General features: G+C 40.8%; 1 protein-coding gene across 1 annotated transcript; it reads right to left on the bottom strand.

Moving 5' to 3' along the window:
* Positions 1-10,936: 10,936 nt before the first annotated feature.
* On the bottom strand, positions 10,937-15,883 carry NANP (N-acetylneuraminic acid phosphatase). Its single transcript, XM_006270049.4, has 2 exons — positions 15,672-15,883; positions 10,937-14,708 (listed from the first exon to the last, which is right to left on the bottom strand). Exons 1-2 carry the CDS (start codon positions 15,759-15,761, stop codon positions 13,986-13,988), a joined length of 813 nt encoding a protein of 270 aa, XP_006270111.1. The 5' UTR covers positions 15,762-15,883; the 3' UTR covers positions 10,937-13,985.
* Positions 15,884-20,847: the final 4,964 nt, after the last annotated feature.

The raw sequence follows: 20,847 nt of genomic DNA, 5'->3' as shown, positions 1-20,847 counted from the left end.
CCCCCAGTTCAGCTAGGTCAAAGCAGGTATAACATATGGTAAGGCAGGATGCTTGATTTTTGGAATCTGGATTCAGATCATACCTTACCATTAAATTAACATCCATCAGGGGCCTCAGTTTCTCACATTTAAAATGAAGATGCTAATTCTTTCTTTACCTGTTTTATCTATAAACCCTTCCTGGTAAAGATTATTGTATTAGGTAGTTTTGTACAGTTACAGTACTTCATACAACAGGGACCTAATCTCACTTGCTACATCTAGATGTTGTAAGGGTGATAGAAATAAATTGTACATATAGCTAGACTTCACAAACCTCTAATGCCATTTATTGAGAAAAATGCGAAAATAATGAAAAGCATTCATGAAGTAACAAACCTAAGATGTATAGCAAGTGACATAATCTTGTTCATTTTTCAATTATTTCAAACATTAAAAAAAAAGTTAGGTGGGAAATCGTGACCCTAGTTAACATGATTACCTAATCAAAGATACTATTTCTGTATGCAAACAGCCAGTAAAATAGCCAGGTACATCTGATAAAAGGCTAAGAATATCAAAGTCCATTGCAATACCATGGCAATAGAATCATAAAAGATAGAGATATAATCTACCTGTTGGATAGTTCACAGCCCTGCAAATACAGAACTGCTCCCTAGGTCACTTTATAGTGCTTTTACCAATGTATTTTGAAGAGTCCTAAATATAGGGCTTCAGTTGTTTCCTTCAGGAAAGGCCAGAATATAATCTTCTTTTTCTCCTTTTTTACTCTGAAGTTTCTTGACCACATGTATTTGTGTGGCTCAAAGATAGTCTAATGAGAGCTGAGGATGTGTCTATAGATGTGTACATATAAATGAGGTGCACACAAATGTAGGCCTGTAATTGTGCAGAACTCATTTTAAAATTCTTGTCCCTAAAGCATAAGTGAAGACTGTTTTTGCACTGGCTTCACTTTAGTATAAACTCTCTTCTCTTCAGCTCATGATGTTGGTGCATTGTGATGAAGTGGAAAAATCAGACCTACTACAGCTGTTTCTTGCCGGCTACTGTAATGACTTCTTCTTTTGTATGGCATCAGATATCAACTTCCAAATTTATGAGCCACTGTCTGGTATTATTGCTTAATGTGTGGGTTCCCTGTCTGGGTATTTGTCAAATTTCCAGCTTTTGATTAAGTACTGTGCTGTTTGTTAAATACCACATTCACACAGGGGGCTGTCCAAGATGTTCATCTTGTACTTCATGTACAAACGGTTTATGACTTTTAAGCCTCTTAGCCCCCATCTGTTTGGGTCTTCAGTTAACAGTTGATGTGGCAGGTGATTTTTGTCATCCCTTGCTTCTATTGCCAGTAATGATGTTAAGGTCTGTCTTCTTATATCATTTGGTCTAATGCCCAACTAAAGGGAGTGCATCTGTGTGTAAGTTGTACAGCCTGTTATGTCTCAGTGCACTGTTAAGTACAGTGGCAAGCTTTTTAGTGTAACAATTTCTGGCGATACTTATGGGGAAGGATGTGGTTGCCTACTCTGATATTCAGCGTGCTTCTGGTGCCTTTGCCTGTGAGCTGGTTAATGGTGCTCTGTGCTTGTCTGCTCGAGTGGGTCATATCCAATCCTTCTATGGTAGTAAGCCATCTCTCCTTTTTTATATTGTTCAGTGTGGTAGCCAGCTGTTCTGTAGTTCTTTCGGTGGTTGTAGGGTCATTGTATTGCTTGATGTTAAAGAGCTCTTCGCACTGCTCATCCCAGTGTGGCACATAATGGTTTCTATAGCCTCCAGGTACACAGAGTTTGGCTATTTCAATTAGGCAGTTTGTAAAAGTATTGTAGTCTTGATCAGTGTTTGTTTCTGATGCCTCCCCTAGTTGGTTTCCTCTCATGTTGGTCAGCCTTTGGTATTTCTGCCAGTTTACCTTCCCAAACTTCCATCTTGGAGCTGGTTTGGATGGGGTAGCCAGATATTGTTAGTACTGATGAGTGACAGTCTGTGCTGGGACAATGGAAATTTGTCAAGTACTTTTTCTTATTGATATTTTACTTGAGTTGCTCTTCCACCAGGCAAGATCTGGGTTTGTCTGAATGTTCCATAGTGGAAGATACATGGCTACTTCAGGTCATATATGAGGGTAATAGCATTCAAGTTTGCCATGAGACAAAGATTGTCTCTGTTAACAGAGTATCCCCAACCTTGATGTTGACATTTGAAGTATTCTGCATATAAGGTTACTGGTCATAAATAGGTAGGGATGTGATTGACAACACAGCAGAGAGGGTGACTTATTTATGTTGACAGTGACTATGTCATTGACCTGGACAGCGCTTCATTCTATTGTACTCTGAGAGGTGTTATGTCCCTCGGTAGTGTACGGCAGGTTGTTTCTGATGAAGGTAGCAAGGCCATGGATGCAGTTAGCTACAGATTCTGCAAGGCTGTACCTGAGAGCTTCATCTGCAGTAGCTGCTCTACATGTTTTTTTGTAGAAGGACTGCATATGGTTTCACTTCCCCGGTGATGCATTTCAGCACTGAATGCTTGAGCAAGATATAGCCTTCAACATTAAGTTGAAGAACAGTCAAGCTTTCCCCTCAGGGACAGGAAAAGTTTCTCTGGCTCATCCTGTAGTCAGTATACCAAAATTGGAAAGTATAATGTATCAGAATTGGAAAGGTGAAAGTTTTAGTTTAGTGACTTTTAGTTTTGCTTTACAGCTACTCATGGGAGGCACCACAATAAGGCATTCACTATCAACCCCATTATAACGAATAATACAACAGGACAGAATCACTGCAGCATTATTAACATTCACGCAAAGCCACAATTAAGTACAGGTACTCCTCACTTAATCTCATCCCGGTTAACGTTGTTTTGTTATTACGTTGCTGATCTATTAGAGAACATACTCATTTAAAGTTGCACAATGTCCGATTATAATGTTTTTTTGGCCACCACCTGCTAGTAGGTAACTACAGTGACGTACTTGGATTCGCTTAACATCTTTTCACTTAAAGTCACATTTTTTAAGACTATAACTATGGCGTTAAGCGGGGAGAAGCTATATTAAATTAAAATTCTCATACTCAAACTGGAGATATATTTTAACCAATAAGAAACTGTGTAAATACTGCCAAATGCCTACAACATTTTAGAAACATAAAACCAACAAAAGATAGGGTTTTGGAAGTCAAGTTTTAAAAAAGAGATTTTTTCCAGATAACGGCCTTCTAGTCACCCTGTAAGGGTCATATGTACTGATAGTTCTATAGAGAAATAAACAGAAATAAATGTTATGGGTAGGCTATATTTAAACAAGCTAGAAGATTGAAGTATTGGGCCAAAATAAATCCCATGAGGTTCGATAAGGACAAGTGCAAATACCTGCACTGAGGGTGGAAAATTCCCATGCACCAGTACAGGCTGGAGACCAACTGGGTAAACAGCAGCTCTGCAGAAAAGGACCTGGGGATTACAGTGGACGATAAGCTGAATATGACCAAAAGTGTGCTCTGGTTGTGAAAAAGGCTAACAGCATACTGGGCTGCATTAGTAGGAGCATTGTCAGCAGATCAAAAGAAGTGATTATTCCCCTCTATTCATCATTGGTGAAGCCACATCTGGAGTACTGTATCCAGTTTTGCCCCCCACCACTATAGAAAGGATATAGACAAATTAGAGACAGTCCAGTAGAGGGCAAAAGAAATGGTTATGGGGTTGGGGCCCATGACTCATGAGGACAGGCTGAGGGAACTGGGTTTATTTAGTCTGCAGAAGAGAAGACTGAGAGGGGATTTGGTAGCAGCCTTTAACTACGTGAAGGGAGGTTCCAAAGAGGCTGGAGCTAGACTGTGGTGGCAGATGTAGAACAAGGAGCAAAGGTCTCAAGTTGGAGCATGGGCGATGTAGGATGGATATCAGGAAAAACTCTCTCACTATGAGGGTAGTAAAGCAGTGGAACAGGCTACCCAGAGAGGTTGTTTAATCTCCATTCTTGGAATTTTTTAAGACCTGACTAAAGAAAGTCTTGGCTGGGATGATATAGCTGAGGATGGCTCTGCTTTGAGCAGAGAGTTGGACTAAATGACCTCCTGGGGTCCCTTCCAATCCTAATTTCTCTATGTTGCTAAAATGATGACATGTTCAAACTCTTTACAAAACCATGTCATAGTTGTTAGATTTACTTTGTGCTAAAAAATTCTCTGTCATGCTATTTCTTCAGCATAAAACAAACAGAAAACAGGATGAATGATGAGTCTCTGGTTAAAAGATTGACCACTCTTGGCAGAGACCTAAAAACCGTCACAAATTAATGTGGAAAATATTAGGATATCTTCAATAGCATGATGCTAGCTACCTTTGAAATCCCTTAGGTGGACATGATAGGAATAATGGGAAACAGCATTTTCACCCACTGACATTTATTGAAAGAGAAATAAACAACCTGTTTATGTGTTTGATGTATTTTCTTACTGAAAGTAAAAAAAAGACTTAGAATGTTCAGGACCCTTCTCATTTAAATGTCTGCAACAAAATACAATGGAAGGCATCAACAGTTTGAAAAACAAAGCCTATCAACCCATTCACTGCTGGTATCCTAATAAATCCTACCCCTCCCCACTCTGGAAGATTTACATGCCATAAAAATATGCAGTGTTAACAATACTAAACACTGTATTAGCAATGAAATGGATAGGAAAACAGAGAACAAAATGTTAATGATTTATGCAGAAAGACTCATCAAACTGTTACCATTACTATTTTGGCAAAAATGCTATGCTGTCCCTTCTCACATTATAGTGGTAGACGATAACATTTATTTTAAAATATGAAAAAGAAACATTAACTATAATTCTTAGTTTTCAAGGGTTAAAAGAAAACCACAATTTATAGTGGCATACTTGATATCTTCTTTTATATTACAGACCCACATTTAATGAAAACCTGTCTGAAGATTTTTTTTTATCGTTTCTAATATTTGTATCTATTTTTATGTCTTGTTTTTATTGTTAGCCACTCAGAGCCTTTCTGGGGGGAGAATAGCATAGAAATCAAATAAATAAATATGCTGGTTATTGCTACAGGAACTCTTGTTCTATCTTTTGCCAACTTCTTCATGGCTACCCAGAGGAACACTTTTTTATCATGAACACAAGAAAACTATCAATAATGTGGAGATACATAAAGACGAACTTGCCACGTTGCTTAAACATTATAAAACTGAGAGGCAAGATTACCTCCTCCCCCACCAGTTCCCTTTCTTGAAAGCACATTGATCTTATGTATAACAACTTCACATTCAGTGGACACCAACCATGACTGCTAATACAAAAAATGAAGAAACTAAGGCCCAGGTACTTTAAGTGACTCTTGTTGTAATTCAGGCACGTGTTTCCATGTGGGATGGTGGTTCTGGATTCTTGATTCAATCCGCAACACACTGTTTCTGCCGCTTCCACTTTTCTGACTCCTGTTGTCATCACTGTAAGGTTATGAAGTACTGAGATTCTTGCAGCGGACTCTTCCTCCATTTGGGGTGATCCTAGGCAATAGTCTTCCACAAGTTGATGACGGTATCCACAGATAATACAATCATGAACAATCATCCTCGACTGTGAGGGATTGCCGATGATGATGACAGATCAAGGCTACAACCTACACAAGGCTATAACCCAGTTCCCAGACTCTGAGTATCCAATCCACTGGAAAAGACTGACTCTTTTTCTGTCCCTTAGTTTTTGCACTGTACTCAGACTGATGTCCTCAGAGTTATTCATATGGCATATGAAGAAAACAAGCTACTTCCTTTCCAGAACAATGTGACATAATATAAATGAGAACCCAAAGAGAATTTACAATGATAACTTTTATTCTCCATGTTTTTTTCAGAGATGCATCTTTATCATTACAGTAATATGCTGAAAATGTAAAGATTAAAAATGCTAATTCATAGATAAGAATTCTCTTTCTTCTTTGATCAACTTAGACATAAATTATAATAGTAAATATTTTTCTAATAGTACCATGTAATTTTAAATACTTTATTTAAACATGTATCATTAAATTTGACTAGAATTTTTGTGAGTCAATAGAAACATCTTGTTCTTAGAGTATGTGGAGAAAAGTCCTAGAATGTATTAAAATATTAAAAGAATTATTAATATTTAGTTTTCCCCATAGATTATTTCTAAGAGCAGCAAGTCAGCAAAATTGTATTTGAATTGTGGGAAAAATATCTCACTTAGTCCTTTATGAGCTGTGATATCCAAGTGTGATTAAATGCAGTCCTTTTCCATGCAAGGGAGATCAAATGTTCCCAGGCTATGTAATACAGGGTGCATCTACATGTGCAATTAATTTACAGCAATAAACTCTGGCGCATATCGTGCCAGGGTTTATTGTTCCCAGGTGCTGCGTTTGAATGCGCACCCAGAACCGCAGCATGTTGAGCCAAGTCAGAACAGCCCTGGCTGACGGGGCCTGGGAGGTCAGCCTGCCAGCCCAGAGCTTCTCTGACCCAGCTCAACGTGCTGTGGAGAGGTTGGCTGGGGCATGAGGGTGCTCCAGCACGGGGCTATCCGGCAATGAAGTACTAACTTGCTGCAGAGTTTATTAGTTACCTGCAGCCTAATAGGGTCACATGCATACACACCGAGATCTTTGCTGCAGAGCTAATTAGGCACTCCTCAGTAAATGTCTCATGTAAGTGCACCCACAGAGAAGTATTTTCAGAAGGAAGCCTATTTAAAACAAAACACAGTTTAAACAAATACTTCCAGCAACACCTGCCATGCAAGACAGCGATAGATTTAGATTCTCATCTCATGTTCTGTGTGAAAGTGGAACTTTTCCATTTGTTTCTGCTGGAACCTCTTGCCAAATTTTTCTCAGACTCTAACTGTATTTCTGTTTTAGGAAGCGTAGAGTACATAGTTAACCACACAAGTGCCTGAGATATGTTAGCAAAAGGATCAGACAAGGAAGGGAAAAAAAAGGAGAACCTTAAAAGTATGTTTTTATTATGATCCTGCAGAGATTTATGTACATGTTTATTTTAAACATGAGTAGTTCTACTGGCTTCAGTGGGACATCAATGTACAAATTATTTCTTAAGGTAAGGCCCATATGGAAGTCATTGTAGGATTGGGGCCTCTGATTAAATGTTGAAATTCCTCATAGATCTCACCTTCTTACGGTATAATTACTCATACAAAATAAAAATGAACACCCCTTATGCTTTCCTGTTATAGAATCATAGAAACATAAGGCTGGAAGGACCTCCTGATTAAGGCAAGGGCTCCTGGCCCTTGAGCAAAATCTATTAGAATTCTCCTGTGCAACTCCATACTAGTTAAATGAGATAGGGCACCAAACATTCTGACAATGTGGGGACAGTACGTGTTACTGTATATCTGGGTCTCTCACAACATAGGCACAAAGCTGCAGTTTTGCTTTAGGCACAGTTGACATCATCCCTGCATTGTTGCATCTCTTGTATGTATACAGTGTGATCTAGAAAGCAAGTTATAATGGGCAAAATCAATCTGTTGCAAGGTTTGGTTGAAAAATAAAAGCTATGCACAAAAGAAAGAGAAAACACTGTACAGAACACAGATTGTGTTTCTGTTCCTCTTTTACATCTCATTGTATACAGCTGATTCCCAGATAGCAATTTTAACAGGGAAATAAGGTGGAAAACACATGCAGCTAAGCCTTTAGTTAAAAATCTTAAGGCAACTTTACAGTAAAACTAATATTAATAAGATAGATTCAAACAAAAAAATGTTAGATAAGCAAACAAGTAGTATAAATGTGCACAATCAACATCATGCGAACAGCCTTAATTTAGTCACTGAGGGCACCTATACATGAGCAGTGAGGCTGCTCTGGTGCACTGTAATTATAGTGTCAGAGGAGACTCAATTAATCAAGTCTGCTGGAGCATGGTAGTTACCACACTCCAGCAGACTTCAGCATTTCATGCATCAGTGTCCCTATGCTGAAAAATGGCGGCAGAGGCACTTTAACTAAAACTCGTTTGATGAGCTTTAGTTAAAGCGCCCCTGCTGCCATTTTTCAGCATGAGGACACTGATACATGAGATGTTCTGGGTGCTTTAATTAGAGCTGCTCTTGGACTGCCTTCCCATGCTCCACTCCTGGAAGCACATGTATAACACCAGAGATGACCGTAACAGGGTGCAGGGCCTGGACGCAATGGTGAGGGTGGCAAGCAGCCGGACATGAAGCCGGCCTGGTTCTGCAGGGCCTCCTGAAGCATGGGGCCCAGGGCCGTTACCTTGATTCGCCCCCTCTAGGGATGGATGGCCCTGATAAACACCGTCAATCACTAGCCATTGACCTAGCAACAACCACAGACATACAGACAATGAGTTTCAGTCTACTTCTGCAGCCTGTAAATCCCATTGACATCAGATGGAATAGCTTGGAAGACTCAAGGCCTACTAATTTGATCTTACTACCTGAAAGTAACAGATCTTGAAGGATCCAAAATGATCAGTAATGACATTAAGAACATGAATGGTTTTAATTAACTGGAGAAATGGTCTAAAATTAATAGAATAGAATGTATGAAGGACAAGTGCAAAATCTTGCACTTGAGATGGAACAGACTTAAGTGTGACAGGCTAGGCTGCAGTACTGCAGAAAGGTTTTAGTGGACCACAAACTGAACAAGCTCCCAGTGTGCTCTTATTAAAAAAAACAAACAAAAAAACCAAAAACATACTTGGCTATATTAATCTGTATTAATAGCAGTGTGTGTGTACATAACTACAAAAATCCAGTTAGTGTACCTGTGCACACGTGCATGCATCCAACTGGAGGACTTGGTGGCAATGTGGCAGAGCTACTCATGGTGGGATAGTTCCTATAAAATACAACATTGCAACCTCCAGAGTAAGGCAAATTGAGGGCACTTCAAAACTCTAACCCCTTCTGCTTCATGGGGCTCATTCCTTGATTGGAAAAAGGCTGAGACAACACCTTGACAGAAATGCCTCATCACTGAGGTGTTAGGCAATCAGCAACAGCTTTAATTTGTTGCTGACTAGCAGAAGCTACAACCATCGATGCATTGAACATTTGCACAAGGCCTGGCCTTTGGACTCCATCTCAGTGGTCTAAAAGGCGGAGGGTAGGCCCAAGGCAGCCTCCCCTCATCTATATTCTTGCCTAGATGTACACACTGAAGGTTTTGGTGTGATCCATACTGGCCAAAACAAAGCGACTTGCATGCTGGAATGTTCAGACTCTGACCCCTGGGCTTGATTTGGACTCTGATTTATGGAAAATAGCACTATTAAACTGTTAAGTATTCCTTATCTCCAATGATTAAGGATTTGCTTATTCCCCAAAACATGAGATTTAATATACCTTCCAAAACCCTTAGCAGTAACTCAATATTACTTTTATATGCACCTGTCATGACCCAAAGGGTATGATTGTGTGTGTGCTTCGGCACGGCAGAATTATTTCCCGCCACATGGAGCTTTCTTTGCACAGTGCAGTTCTCAGTTGCGTAGAGAAAACCCTGGTGCAAAGGAGTTCCCGCCACCCATATGTAAATTTGTTTCCCACTGTTGGCTGTTTCTAAACTATACCCACGTGGCAGCTAGCGATTGGCTTGCTAGCCGTGTAAGAGGCTTGAGCAGTTTCCGCCCAAGTTGGAGGACTTCACATCCATCTCGTGAAGAACTCTAAGTGCGCTGTGGAGCCTAACAAACTCGGCGTGTGCCTTAGAGGAGGATACAGGGGCCTGATCAACCTCTAGCCTCTCCCCGTCACCACACAATCCCTCAACGTACCCTACCCTGTGCGCTCATGGAGAGTCACCTTTCGAACTCTCATTTCGGTCGTTCCACAGAGCCTAGCAAACTCCATGAGTGGTATCCAGAGCTCTGATCGTGTTCATTTAGTGGAGCCTAGCAAACTCCGCTTGTGTGTCTTCAGTGGAGCCTAGCAAACTCCACTTGTGTTTGTCTGTAACTGCAACTCAAGAAAGTTTTCCTGCCTGCACTGTGACCATCTACGGTGTAAGTAAAATAATCTTTAATCAACCTCTACGCGTCAGTGCCTAATTCTAGTTCGCCGTGCCGACCTTTTCCCCGGCCCACGTGCCCGGGCTGCTGGCCACAGCCCCTCAGCCCCGACAGCACCCATGATGAATTGTGGTCCCTTCTTGTTCTCTCTCCAACTCATTTACACACCAAAACCTCTCACCCAAGTGTATTGCCGCTTTCAAATAGGACAAGATGGACCAGCCAGGTACAGGTCAGAGCTCCCATTCTGCTTTTACTCAGGCTGGCTATCCCCTCACTTTGCAAGCTAAATCAGTTGAGTGCTAATGGTTCTCCAAAGCCTTCCCACAATAACCTCATCCCTGGCTGCTGAGAGGATTGGCAACTTGTTCCATAAAGAACTCAGGGATGGACTTGTGACAGTAGTGTCAGAAACAGCAAGAAAGTAGTGCCTATGAAGATGTAGGAACTCAGGCCTCACTTTGCCCATTGTGGCTTATGCCCAGTCCAAGAGGTTAACCAGGATGACAATCACTGAGTTAACTCTGCAGTGCAGTAATATCCTATATGACTTAAGAGATGTCCACAGTGCAGAGTCTGTAGTTTACATACATATATTTGAACTAGCTCAAGTACTGATAGCAATGAGTGTTGCCACAACTGCACAGAGCTAGCTGCAGAAAGATTAAAGAAATATAACTTTGTTTCAGTGTCTAATCATTACAGCTGTATTTGAAGTCAACAGTACCCACAGATATTCAGCAGCTCTGAAAATCAGGTACAAGGTTTTAAAAGTCTAGCTTTATGATACTATTTTTGAAAAACAGGCCATGTTTAAGGGAAAACATGATAAATATAGTTATCCATAGAAATAAGAGAACCAAGTAAAAACAGGAGATATTTTCTTAAATTAGTACATAATTTATTTTTAAATCAACAATTAAAAAAAACCAAAGCCTTTCATTTATCCATGTTAAATAAATGGCCCCCCCAAAAATAATTCAAAACTATTTTAGATTGTTTCCCTTAGAAATGTACTTATCTCGAGGTAAACATTTTTAGTAAAGGTGTATATGGAATTCCTTGTTTTCAAGTAGTGTTTCTGGGCAGTGTATTTTAGTCAAGTCATTTATTTTCTTTTCTGGGTCATAGTCATGACACAAAAATAGAAATCAACTGAATAAAACTGTTTCACTATTCTGGTTTTTTGCTGCTCCAGATGTGAAAATGATCCAGAACTTTTTATTTTCAAGAAAACTCAGCCCAGTTGCTGAAAGAACCTTATACTATATTATCTAGATTAAGTGACTGGTTCTTTGTAAACACCTTACATTTTTCCCCTCTTCCATGTTTTTCACATTTTTCTTGTTTTATAGCAGCATACTAACAATGGAAAGTAGCGTAAGTGCAGGCTGATGGCCTGGTACAGTATTCAGGAAATGAGAGAAAAATATTTATTTGGCCACTGCATACCAGTGTATCACCTGAGTATACAATAAGAGTGCTTTTTTTCTTCTTTTATGACTAGATTTAAGAAAAGACTGGCCATGTGCAAAACAAAAATAACAATGTTCCACTGTAAAACAGAATGAGATAGTCCAGACATTAAGCAGGCTCAGTAACCTAAGTCAGAATGATACTTTGGCAAGAAGAGAGTATGAACCAGATCCCAACTTTCATAAATCATGGAAACTCAACTGAAATCAACAGAGTGGTGACAATTTACAACAGCTACCTGAGTCCATGAACATTATTATGAATTATTACAGTTTGTACCTCTCTACTACACAAATATATAAACGCCTCTCAGACTAAGATGCCATTATGCGTGGTGCCAGACAAACAACCAATGTTTTAACTGTCATAAAAGCTAAGTGGTTATAGTACTCAAACACTTGGAATTAGGATGGTTCAGTACCAAAAGAAATTTACAGCCAATCCAACAATTCCACTCACTAACATTTTCTTTTGGCAGCATCATTTAACATTCTCAATGCTTTTTTATTCCCCTTTACATAATCCTCCTCATACGCCTAGTTTTAAAAAAAATAAATAACCCCCCACAAACATTAATATATACTAAAAGCTTTTCTGTTCCTTGAAGCTTGCTTAGTTCTTCAGTTGAACTGGTTACATTTTTTCTGAAAAGCAATTTATTAAAGGAGGTACTAGATAAAGAGTGACTTATTTTGATTTATCTTAAATCTCAGTCAAGTTAGGCTAACCAAATTGGACTTTATTTCAACCAAAATAAGAATTTCAGTGCAAGAGACTACGCTCACGTAACTTAACTGGTTTAGATGCATGCTTTGCTAAACTAATGCAACTGTCTCACACGGACAAGCCATTCCACATACCCTGCTTTCTAGTAGGTTTCTGTGCTTTGTGCTGGTCTTTTATGACTCTCGAAGTCAGCAAAACATTTTTCTGCTAACTCACAAAAAATATCCATAATACCACAATGCCTACTGCCATGAGCATTATTGTAAAACATGAAACCTGTCAGCATGTAATGACATCTTTGGCTACAACATTAAAAAGATTCCATGATTTCACAGAAGTATATAAATTTCAATTAAAAAAAAAAATCTAAATTAAGCTTTCCCAAAAATTCAAGTTTGGGAAAAAATAAGACCAGTTTTGTCTTCAGAAAAATCTTAAAAACTATCCTTTACAGAGATCTTTATCACAAAGGAACCAAAGTACAACAAAATTAAATTAATATTTTTGTGAGGGGACAGTAGCTGTATAGTATTTAATGATGTAATCTTCTAAAATCAGTGAAAAAGGTGACCCACAGCCATTTATCACATGCAATATCATTTAAAGTTTCTAGAAGAGAATGATGTAAACCATTTACTTGTACTAGTTCCATATGTAGTTACCTGAAGAAAATGTAAAGACATTTAGAACCTGCAATTAGGAGAGGTTGTACAAACATACAGTTAGAGAGCCCCCCACAGCCCTGATCTCACATCTGGATCAGAGTCAGCAGACTCTTGAGTCTCCCCAGCCAAGTAAAGGATCAGGCCCAAAGTCTGCAAAATGGTTAGTTAGATTCACCAATAAAACCAGACCAAATAGAGGCATAAGCTTTAAAAATATGTTCAACAAAACTGTATGAAGACCACTGAAAATATCCCTGTGAAGTCACTTAGCTCAGGAGTTACATGAATTATAACTTGCATTACAATTATACTTAGTATGAATGCAGTATAACAAAAACTGATCCATCAAGTATCTCTGATAAATGGTCCCCTATACAGATGGAAGTTTTGAAGTGAACATGTATTTCTGCCAGGGAGGTGTCCTATTAAAAATAAATAAATAAATCACTGCGGGGAGAAGGGAATCTGTGAAAAGGGCAACAATTCTCAAAATTAACTGAAAAACCTTACCTCACTTTCCCTCAAAAATCAAAGCCAAAACTTGTTAAAGCATCCTGACATGTTGGATCCCATCATTTTTATGTTTTTAATATTGAAATTCAGTTCTTCTGGAGAAGAATTTCCATATTCAATTATGAAAGTTTACTAGATTTACTCTCTCCTGACTTCTCCTGTTTTGCACACTGCAAACAATCTTTACAATTAGAGTTCCAGCTAAACTTGTAAGCCAGGGAACTAACTGGGGGTGGAAAAAAATCAAAACACTTTTTTTCCCCTTTTCATTATGAAATTAGAGAGACTGATAAGAGACTTAGGTCAGAGACAGACATGCCTAAGAAACAGTCTGTCAAAATAATTTCCAGGTGTAGACAGTTTAAGAGAACTGCACTTATGCTTTTCCTTTTCAAAAACTTTCAAGCAGTAAGTATTAGATTGAATCTTCTATACTTTTCCTCTACTCAACTCCATGCACAAATATCCACACATCCACCATTTAAGTAAACATCATGTTTACATTTTTTAGAGCCAAATTTTAACCTGAGCATTATCAATCAAAGCACTTAGCATTTCTGCAATTCTATAGTGGAACTGTCATGTATTTCATTAATACTAGCCATTTTATTTTCTAGGTTAGCATTCACTTTGCGGTCCATATTCTGTAAGAGTGCTGGAAGATCAAGAACAGAAGAAATGACATAGTGAGGTACTGGGGAGGTATTTATAGGCTTTACCACTGTTTTATTTATCCAGACAGTTGCTTTCAAACCAGCATTCAAACCTCCTTGAATATCTGTGTCTAGGGAATCACCAACCATGACACACTCCCCAGGTTGCACTCCAAGGAGATCACAACAGTGATGAAATATAGAAGGTGCTGGTTTTTCTTCTTTCTGCTCTCCTCCCACAACGATAGCATCAAAATACGGTTGACAGGCACATGCTTCAATCTTCTCCCTCTGCGTTTGCTTGTCTCCGTTAGTTAAAAGAAGAAGGCGGACCATTTTTCGAAGTTCAGTTAACATGCATCTTGTATCCTCTGGAAGGACAAGATGCTGGAGGCGTGTCCTTTTCCACAGGAAATAACACTCTGCAGCCAGATTTCTATCGACTTCGCCACCCCTTGTTTCCTGTATAGCTTCTTCCCAATGTGAAATTCTTAGATCAGTAATGCACATCTTTGCTGGATCATGACACTCTTTGAGGAGCTTTGCTTGGACCTTCTCACAAACACCGCGGGCTTCTCTTTCGTCATAGTGATGTTTGGATTGCAAGACGCTTATTACCTTTAGCAAATGAAAGGGAGAAAGAGGGTCTCAATGGTGTATTATGCATTCAAGAACAACTGACACCTTCACTCATCACCAGCCGTACTTTTTTCCAGCAGCCACAAGTCCATTAAAAAAAGCACAACTTTTTCCATTAATGTATTATCCAACATAAGTAAGGAAGGTAGAGTCTGGCCCCTATCTACTTTGCACCTATGGCTGTGCTCCACCAGAAAGCACCTAGGATGGCTCCATGCTTCTCAAAGGCACTTTAAGTTACTACATCCTTTTTCACACATATCTTGTGCTTTCACAAGAAGTCCTTAGATCGGTGGCAAATCTTTCATGCTCTCTTAGGCCCCTGCTACACATTACATATACTACACAACTGACTGGCAAATCGCACGATAAACGTAGGCCGGCCACACATACCACGTCATTATCGCGCAATAAAGTGACTTCCCAGCTGTAAGAGCCAACCAGCTATCAAGCTAGTGCTTCAAAAAAGCGCAACAACTTTATGACTGGTTTCAATGCAGCTTTCATACGAATGCGTAGCAGGGCCCTACACTATGAAGCAAGAGCCTTTTTTAAACGGCATCTTTTACTGGACCAACCGAGTTGCTGGATCTCTCTGCCAAGTGGCCCAATAAGACGTACCACTGCTTCTTCTGTATCTCCTAAACCGCCAGCGCTCCCATGCCACACTTGTGTAAGAAACAGATGCAATAACTAGGTGAATGTGGAAAGCTGCTGGCTCAGCTAGGCAGAGGTGGCTGTTACCCCCACGCAATGTGGCATCCCGCTTGAAAAGAGCCCTCTAGCTTCACCGAGGGCTGAAGCTGCGCGGCCTCAGCTCCCTCCTGCTGCCACAGGAGCGGGGCCGGTGCTACCCTTGGTCTCCAGAGCCTGCGCGGGGGGAGAGGGGCAGGCGTTGGCTCCCCCACCCCAAGGACCGTTGGGAGACCGTTAGGTCGGTACCTCCTCGATAGCGCGCCGCCCCGCCGCCGCCGTGTCCACCAGCGTGTTGTCCAGGTCAAAGAAGACGGCCTTAACGCCCTGCAGCCCCATAGCGCCGCCCGGCCTCACACTGCTGCAACCGCCACTGCTCGCGGACACTAACGCAGCTCCGCCCTCGTCTCGCAAAACTCTCCTGCTCTCGCGGGAATTCCAGCCCACGGAGCCTATGGGGGACGGAGGAGAACGGGGAGGTCAACTCTCGCGAGAACCTGCATCTATGTGCTGGGGCCGTAAGCTCCGTTTGAGTTCCCCAGGTGCTTCCCCTCGTGGGAGGGCGGGGGTCTGGGGCTGGTCTGTGCGCATGCGCCGCGGCGTAGGCTGGCGCGGCCGTTGGCCATCGGCTACTGTGCTGTATGGGGAGCGGTTAGGCGGGGGGCGCAGAGCTCGGCAGCCCTTTTCTCAAGGGCAGCCAGCTGGGTGCGAAATGACCATGGGTGCATTCCCCTATGCCTGAGGAAGGGCGTCTGTGCTTGAAAGCTTGCAAATAAAAAATACATTTTGCAACGGTCTAGTTGGTGTGATAAAAGATACCACCTGTAGCACACTGACCGCCTGGATACATGAGGAACCCCCTGTGCATATATGGCACACTCCCCTCTCCAGCAAAGGACCTTCAAAGCCGCCTGCATCTTTTGCAGACCTTGCAGAGGGTAACAAGTCCTGCGTGACCATCGGCCCTAAGCCACCGGTCTTGAGGAGCCATGTCACAGAGCAGGCAGGAAAAGGATGGTTCTCACTGTCCTAGACCTGACACTAGAGCATTTCCATAAGGGGGCTGAGACCAAAGGAGTAGCAGGACTCCATGGGGAAATTGTTGACCCTCTTTTAAATGACACTTCTGTTACGAGAAGGGCTCTGGACATAGCAGAGGCAACCGCCCCTTGTCCATCCCCTGTGTGGCCCTGCTGGTGACCCTGCTTCTCAGGACTGGTGACCAGGGCGTGCTGAAGCAACAGCCATGCTCTGGTGGCTGTCCTACACCACACGGTGCCTCTCGTTACTTTTATGGGAATGTGAGTTGTCTGTCTTGACAAGAAAATGCTAACGTTAGTGTTTGTTCAGTCCCAAAAAGGGATTAAACCAGAGGTCAGCAACATTTTTGGGCAGAGTGACAAAAACACCCGCAACCGTGATTTGTAAGATGTTGGCAGGGGAGCTGCAAGGGACCCAATACTTGTGGCAGTGCAGCCCGGGCCCCTTCCCTGCCATCCACTCTGAGGTGCACATGCCAAGCAAAATGCCTTTGTGTGTCACACTGGCTGGGGGTTGCCTACCCCTGAATTGGACAAATTTTGGGGCGGAGAGGGGCATCAGTAGCTATTAAGCATGGGAGTTAGGGATAGAGATACAGCCTCTGAATTGGAGCTTTCTAGACCTTAAATGCTGGAGGCTGCAAGTGAGAGAGGAACAGTGGAAAAAACCCTGGTCATACCCAGTTCAATACCTTTCAGCGTCTGCTGTCTGCCACCAGGACATAGGAAACTGGGCGAGATGGACCTATGGTCTGACCCAGTAAATGGCAGTTCGTGTATCTAATTACATCATTCTGAGAGGCAAGGATTTCTGAGGGTGATATGTTTTATTAGACCAACTATGTAGTTGGGCTACAATTAGACAGGCATTCAAATACAGGATATTCTTCCTCAGGTCAAATGGCTTGCATTTGAAAGCTTGTCTAACTATCCCAGCTACATAGTTGGTCCAATAAAAAACATCATCCTAAGAAATCTTTGCCTTATAATTTCTGGACCATTACAACTACAGCATCCCTCTTATGTTACTGTTATATCGTTGTGTCAGAACATTGTTCCTGAATGTGTCACAGCCTTCAGCTGTTTTTCAGCATTTCCTGAATATTTAAAAATACATTAAAAAGTATCCAAATTTTTAATGAAGTTCCTGTCATGGTGACCACCACACCTGACTTGCTTTCCTGAAAGCGGTAGGCCATCACAATGTATTTGGAGCAATTGATGGCATACATGTCATTTTAGTGCCACCTGCAGGCAAAGAAAACCATAATTAATTCTATAGCACCAATATACCTTTCCAATCCCTATGCCAGGTTTTCATCAGTCTGCAAATTGTTCTCCCATATGCCTGCATTGCAGCATATAAATCTTGAACCATAATTGAAAGAACTTTCAGCCTTTCATAATCTGTGCCAATCTAGTACCAGGCTGCTGCTAAAGTCTGAGAAGTTGACTAAACTGACTGAGGCTTTCATGCTTCACAATGTGGTGATCTTCAGCGGCTTCCTGTTTCAGGGTCAATGGGGAGACAGGCAACTGACTAATTCCTTAAGGGTTTCCCATTAATATGGGACACAGGAGTATGGAACACATCTTGTAGCCCACCTCAGACCATACTCAGCAAAATACCTGTGGTATGGGCCACAAGATGTGTTGCTCCATGCAAAAGCAAGTGCTTGGTTAGTCACATAGACATGGCTTCTTACTATTTTTCTCAAGGTTTGATTCCTGTATATGTAGGGGTTATGGAGACATCAAATATTTAAGTATCTTGTGCTGTATGTTAATTCTGTTTAAGTATATTAAATACATGTTGTGTCTGTATGTAAGATGTTATTAGGATCATTGGATCAAAATATGCTGCATTAGCTTTTGTGCTGTGTGTGGTAGAAATGCAATTTTTTTTTCATTTTTCACTAAAATAAGTGATTTGCTTCTGAGTCAGACTTGCTCCCTCTGCATTTTCAACCTTCTTTTTTCCTTTGGCACTTATGGAGCTGATGTATTTGGTGTCGTTAACTGATCATCTTCCTCTTTTGTACGGCCAAGAATATGGTTAATATAATCTTCTTCAGTCCTCATTGCTGAGCCCATTAATGTACATGGCAAGATCATCACTCCCGCGACTAAAGAAAACTAGTGCATCAAAAGCTTTGAAGTCACAGATACAATGGAGCCTACCAGTGGCATGCATTATAGTTGTTTTTATATTTAGATTCTGCAAGGATCTGTTAAGCTATATAAACTATTTCAAATTTGCTTAAATTAGCTGAAATCTGTATAGTGCTCTTTTGCAACATTAGATATACTTTGAACAATTAATTACAAAGAGGGCAGCGCATGCTGTTTCATTAAATATAACACACAGTATGTGGCAAGCATCCCTTTCCAAAGTAGACGTGTTAGGAATGTAAATATATAGCTGATGCATGCATCCAGCACTCTCTTTCTAATTCTGGATTTTTCTTGCTATCTCAATCAAGAAGAGAGGGAGTCACAGGCTCTATGGAAAAAGGAATGAGGAAATAGTGTGGAGAGAGTCCATGTAAAGGATGACGGATGGGGAAGGTGAAAGAGGTACAGACTTTGCTGAGTGAGAAGACAGACACTGTTGTGGGAAAAGAGGAGAATCATTAGGTAGAAATAAGTCATGATTTAGATGAGGTGATGGGACAAAAGGTCACAAATGGAGATAAAGAAACTGAATTTGTCACTGGAGTGAGGAAGCAGTGAAAGATACTGAGAAAATATTACTCTTAAAATGCTGTGTTTTGTTTTAATGGACATGACGTCTTCACATAAGTGATCACATTCTGGAAAATAGACCTGTTTAATAATTTAGGTTCAGACCCTTGTTCTGGGGGTCATATCCACAGCTCTCTCTCTTTAATATGGCACCAGATATCAACTTCCATATCTATGAGCCACTGTTTGATATTATTGCTCAATATGCAGATTCCATCTGCCCCATCTGAGTATTTGTAAAGATTGCAGCTTTCAATTAGGTGCTCTGTTGTTTGTTGGATACTGCATTCACTCAGGGAGCTATCCAGATGTTCATTTTGTGAAATGTTGTTTTGAAGCATCCACATCCAGATCTCAGTCTATTCAACTTGACCCACACTTCTCTGTCAAGGTTGTGCCAGTGTGGGACTCGTTTGCTCTGGGTATAAAATGCTGTAGAAATAGGTCTGACCTTTCCCAATGGTTGGCCCACTCTGTTGCTGCCTGTAGGTTTAGTTATGAATTCCCAGTCTCTTCCAGGAGCCTGTGGGCTTCACGTATAAACACTTTATGACTTCTAAGGCTCTTAAGCCTCTATCTATTCAGGTCTTCAGTCAACAGTTGATGGAGCAGGTGATTTTCACTCTACTGCCAGTAACAATGTTAGAGTCTGTCTTCTTATATCACTTGGTTTAATTAGCTGAGTATAGGGAGTCTGTGTATAAGTTGTACAGCCTGAAAACCTGAATGGCATTGCAGAGGGAAGGAATTCCAAATGCAAGATTATATCAATATTAATAATGCAAGTAGACTACAGATGCCCCAAACTAATTATTTTTTAAAGTTGTGTAATCAGCAATGTAGAATATCTTGCAGCTCAAAACTCTGAACTCCAGAAAGCCTTAGTCACCAACCAAATAGTAATCAGGAGTGCTGACAGAGAAATTCCTTTGGCTGTTTGTAGAAGGGAAACTGGCAGTTTGCTTTATAGATACACTCAGCAACAAGGATGGACAGAGTTGTCAGTTACTGTGATCGAAATCAAGTGTCATTTGTTTTACCTGCCTGAGGAGAGAGGCACCATAATCTGCGTGAACTGCAAGCCGGTTGTCTTTATGGAGGAGAATGTTAGGGTAGCTAGTCATATTTAGCTTAGTTGCACCTGCTTGAGTGGTGAATTATAGTATTTAAACTTTTCTTTTATATTCAGCCTTATTTAACCGTTGCTTAAGTTTTTATATAGCCTCTTTATAATTTGAACTTTTCTTCTCCATTTTGAGGTTGCCTTGAGCTCGCTTTCACATTGTTTCTCTCTTTTCTTATCAGTGTGAAAAGCCATTTATGTTCTTCTAACATTACCAACACCGGTGTTTATAGTGTGAGTCTTGTTACTAGCTCAAATTAACTGAACTTGGCATTAACCAACTAAATCAGAGGGATGACATAATTGGATATGTTAATGAAAGGTGATAAGAGGGGACCGGTTGAACAGTGCCCAATTGCAGAGCCCTTGGAATTTCCAGAGTTGATGGACAGACCAAATTAGGAGTCTGGGGCATGCCCAAATTAAGACCCTGGGAAAAGACCAAATTGAGATGTGTGCATATGATAGGCTTGTTGGAACAAAGGAATATGATGATAGGATAAGAACATGAACAATA

Source organism: Alligator mississippiensis, chromosome 1 (assembly GCF_030867095.1).
Source record: "Alligator mississippiensis isolate rAllMis1 chromosome 1, rAllMis1, whole genome shotgun sequence".
Lineage (NCBI taxonomy): Eukaryota > Metazoa > Chordata > Crocodylia > Alligatoridae > Alligator > Alligator mississippiensis.
Note: the sequence above shows the minus strand (reverse complement) of the source record. Positions and strands in the feature narration are given on the sequence as shown.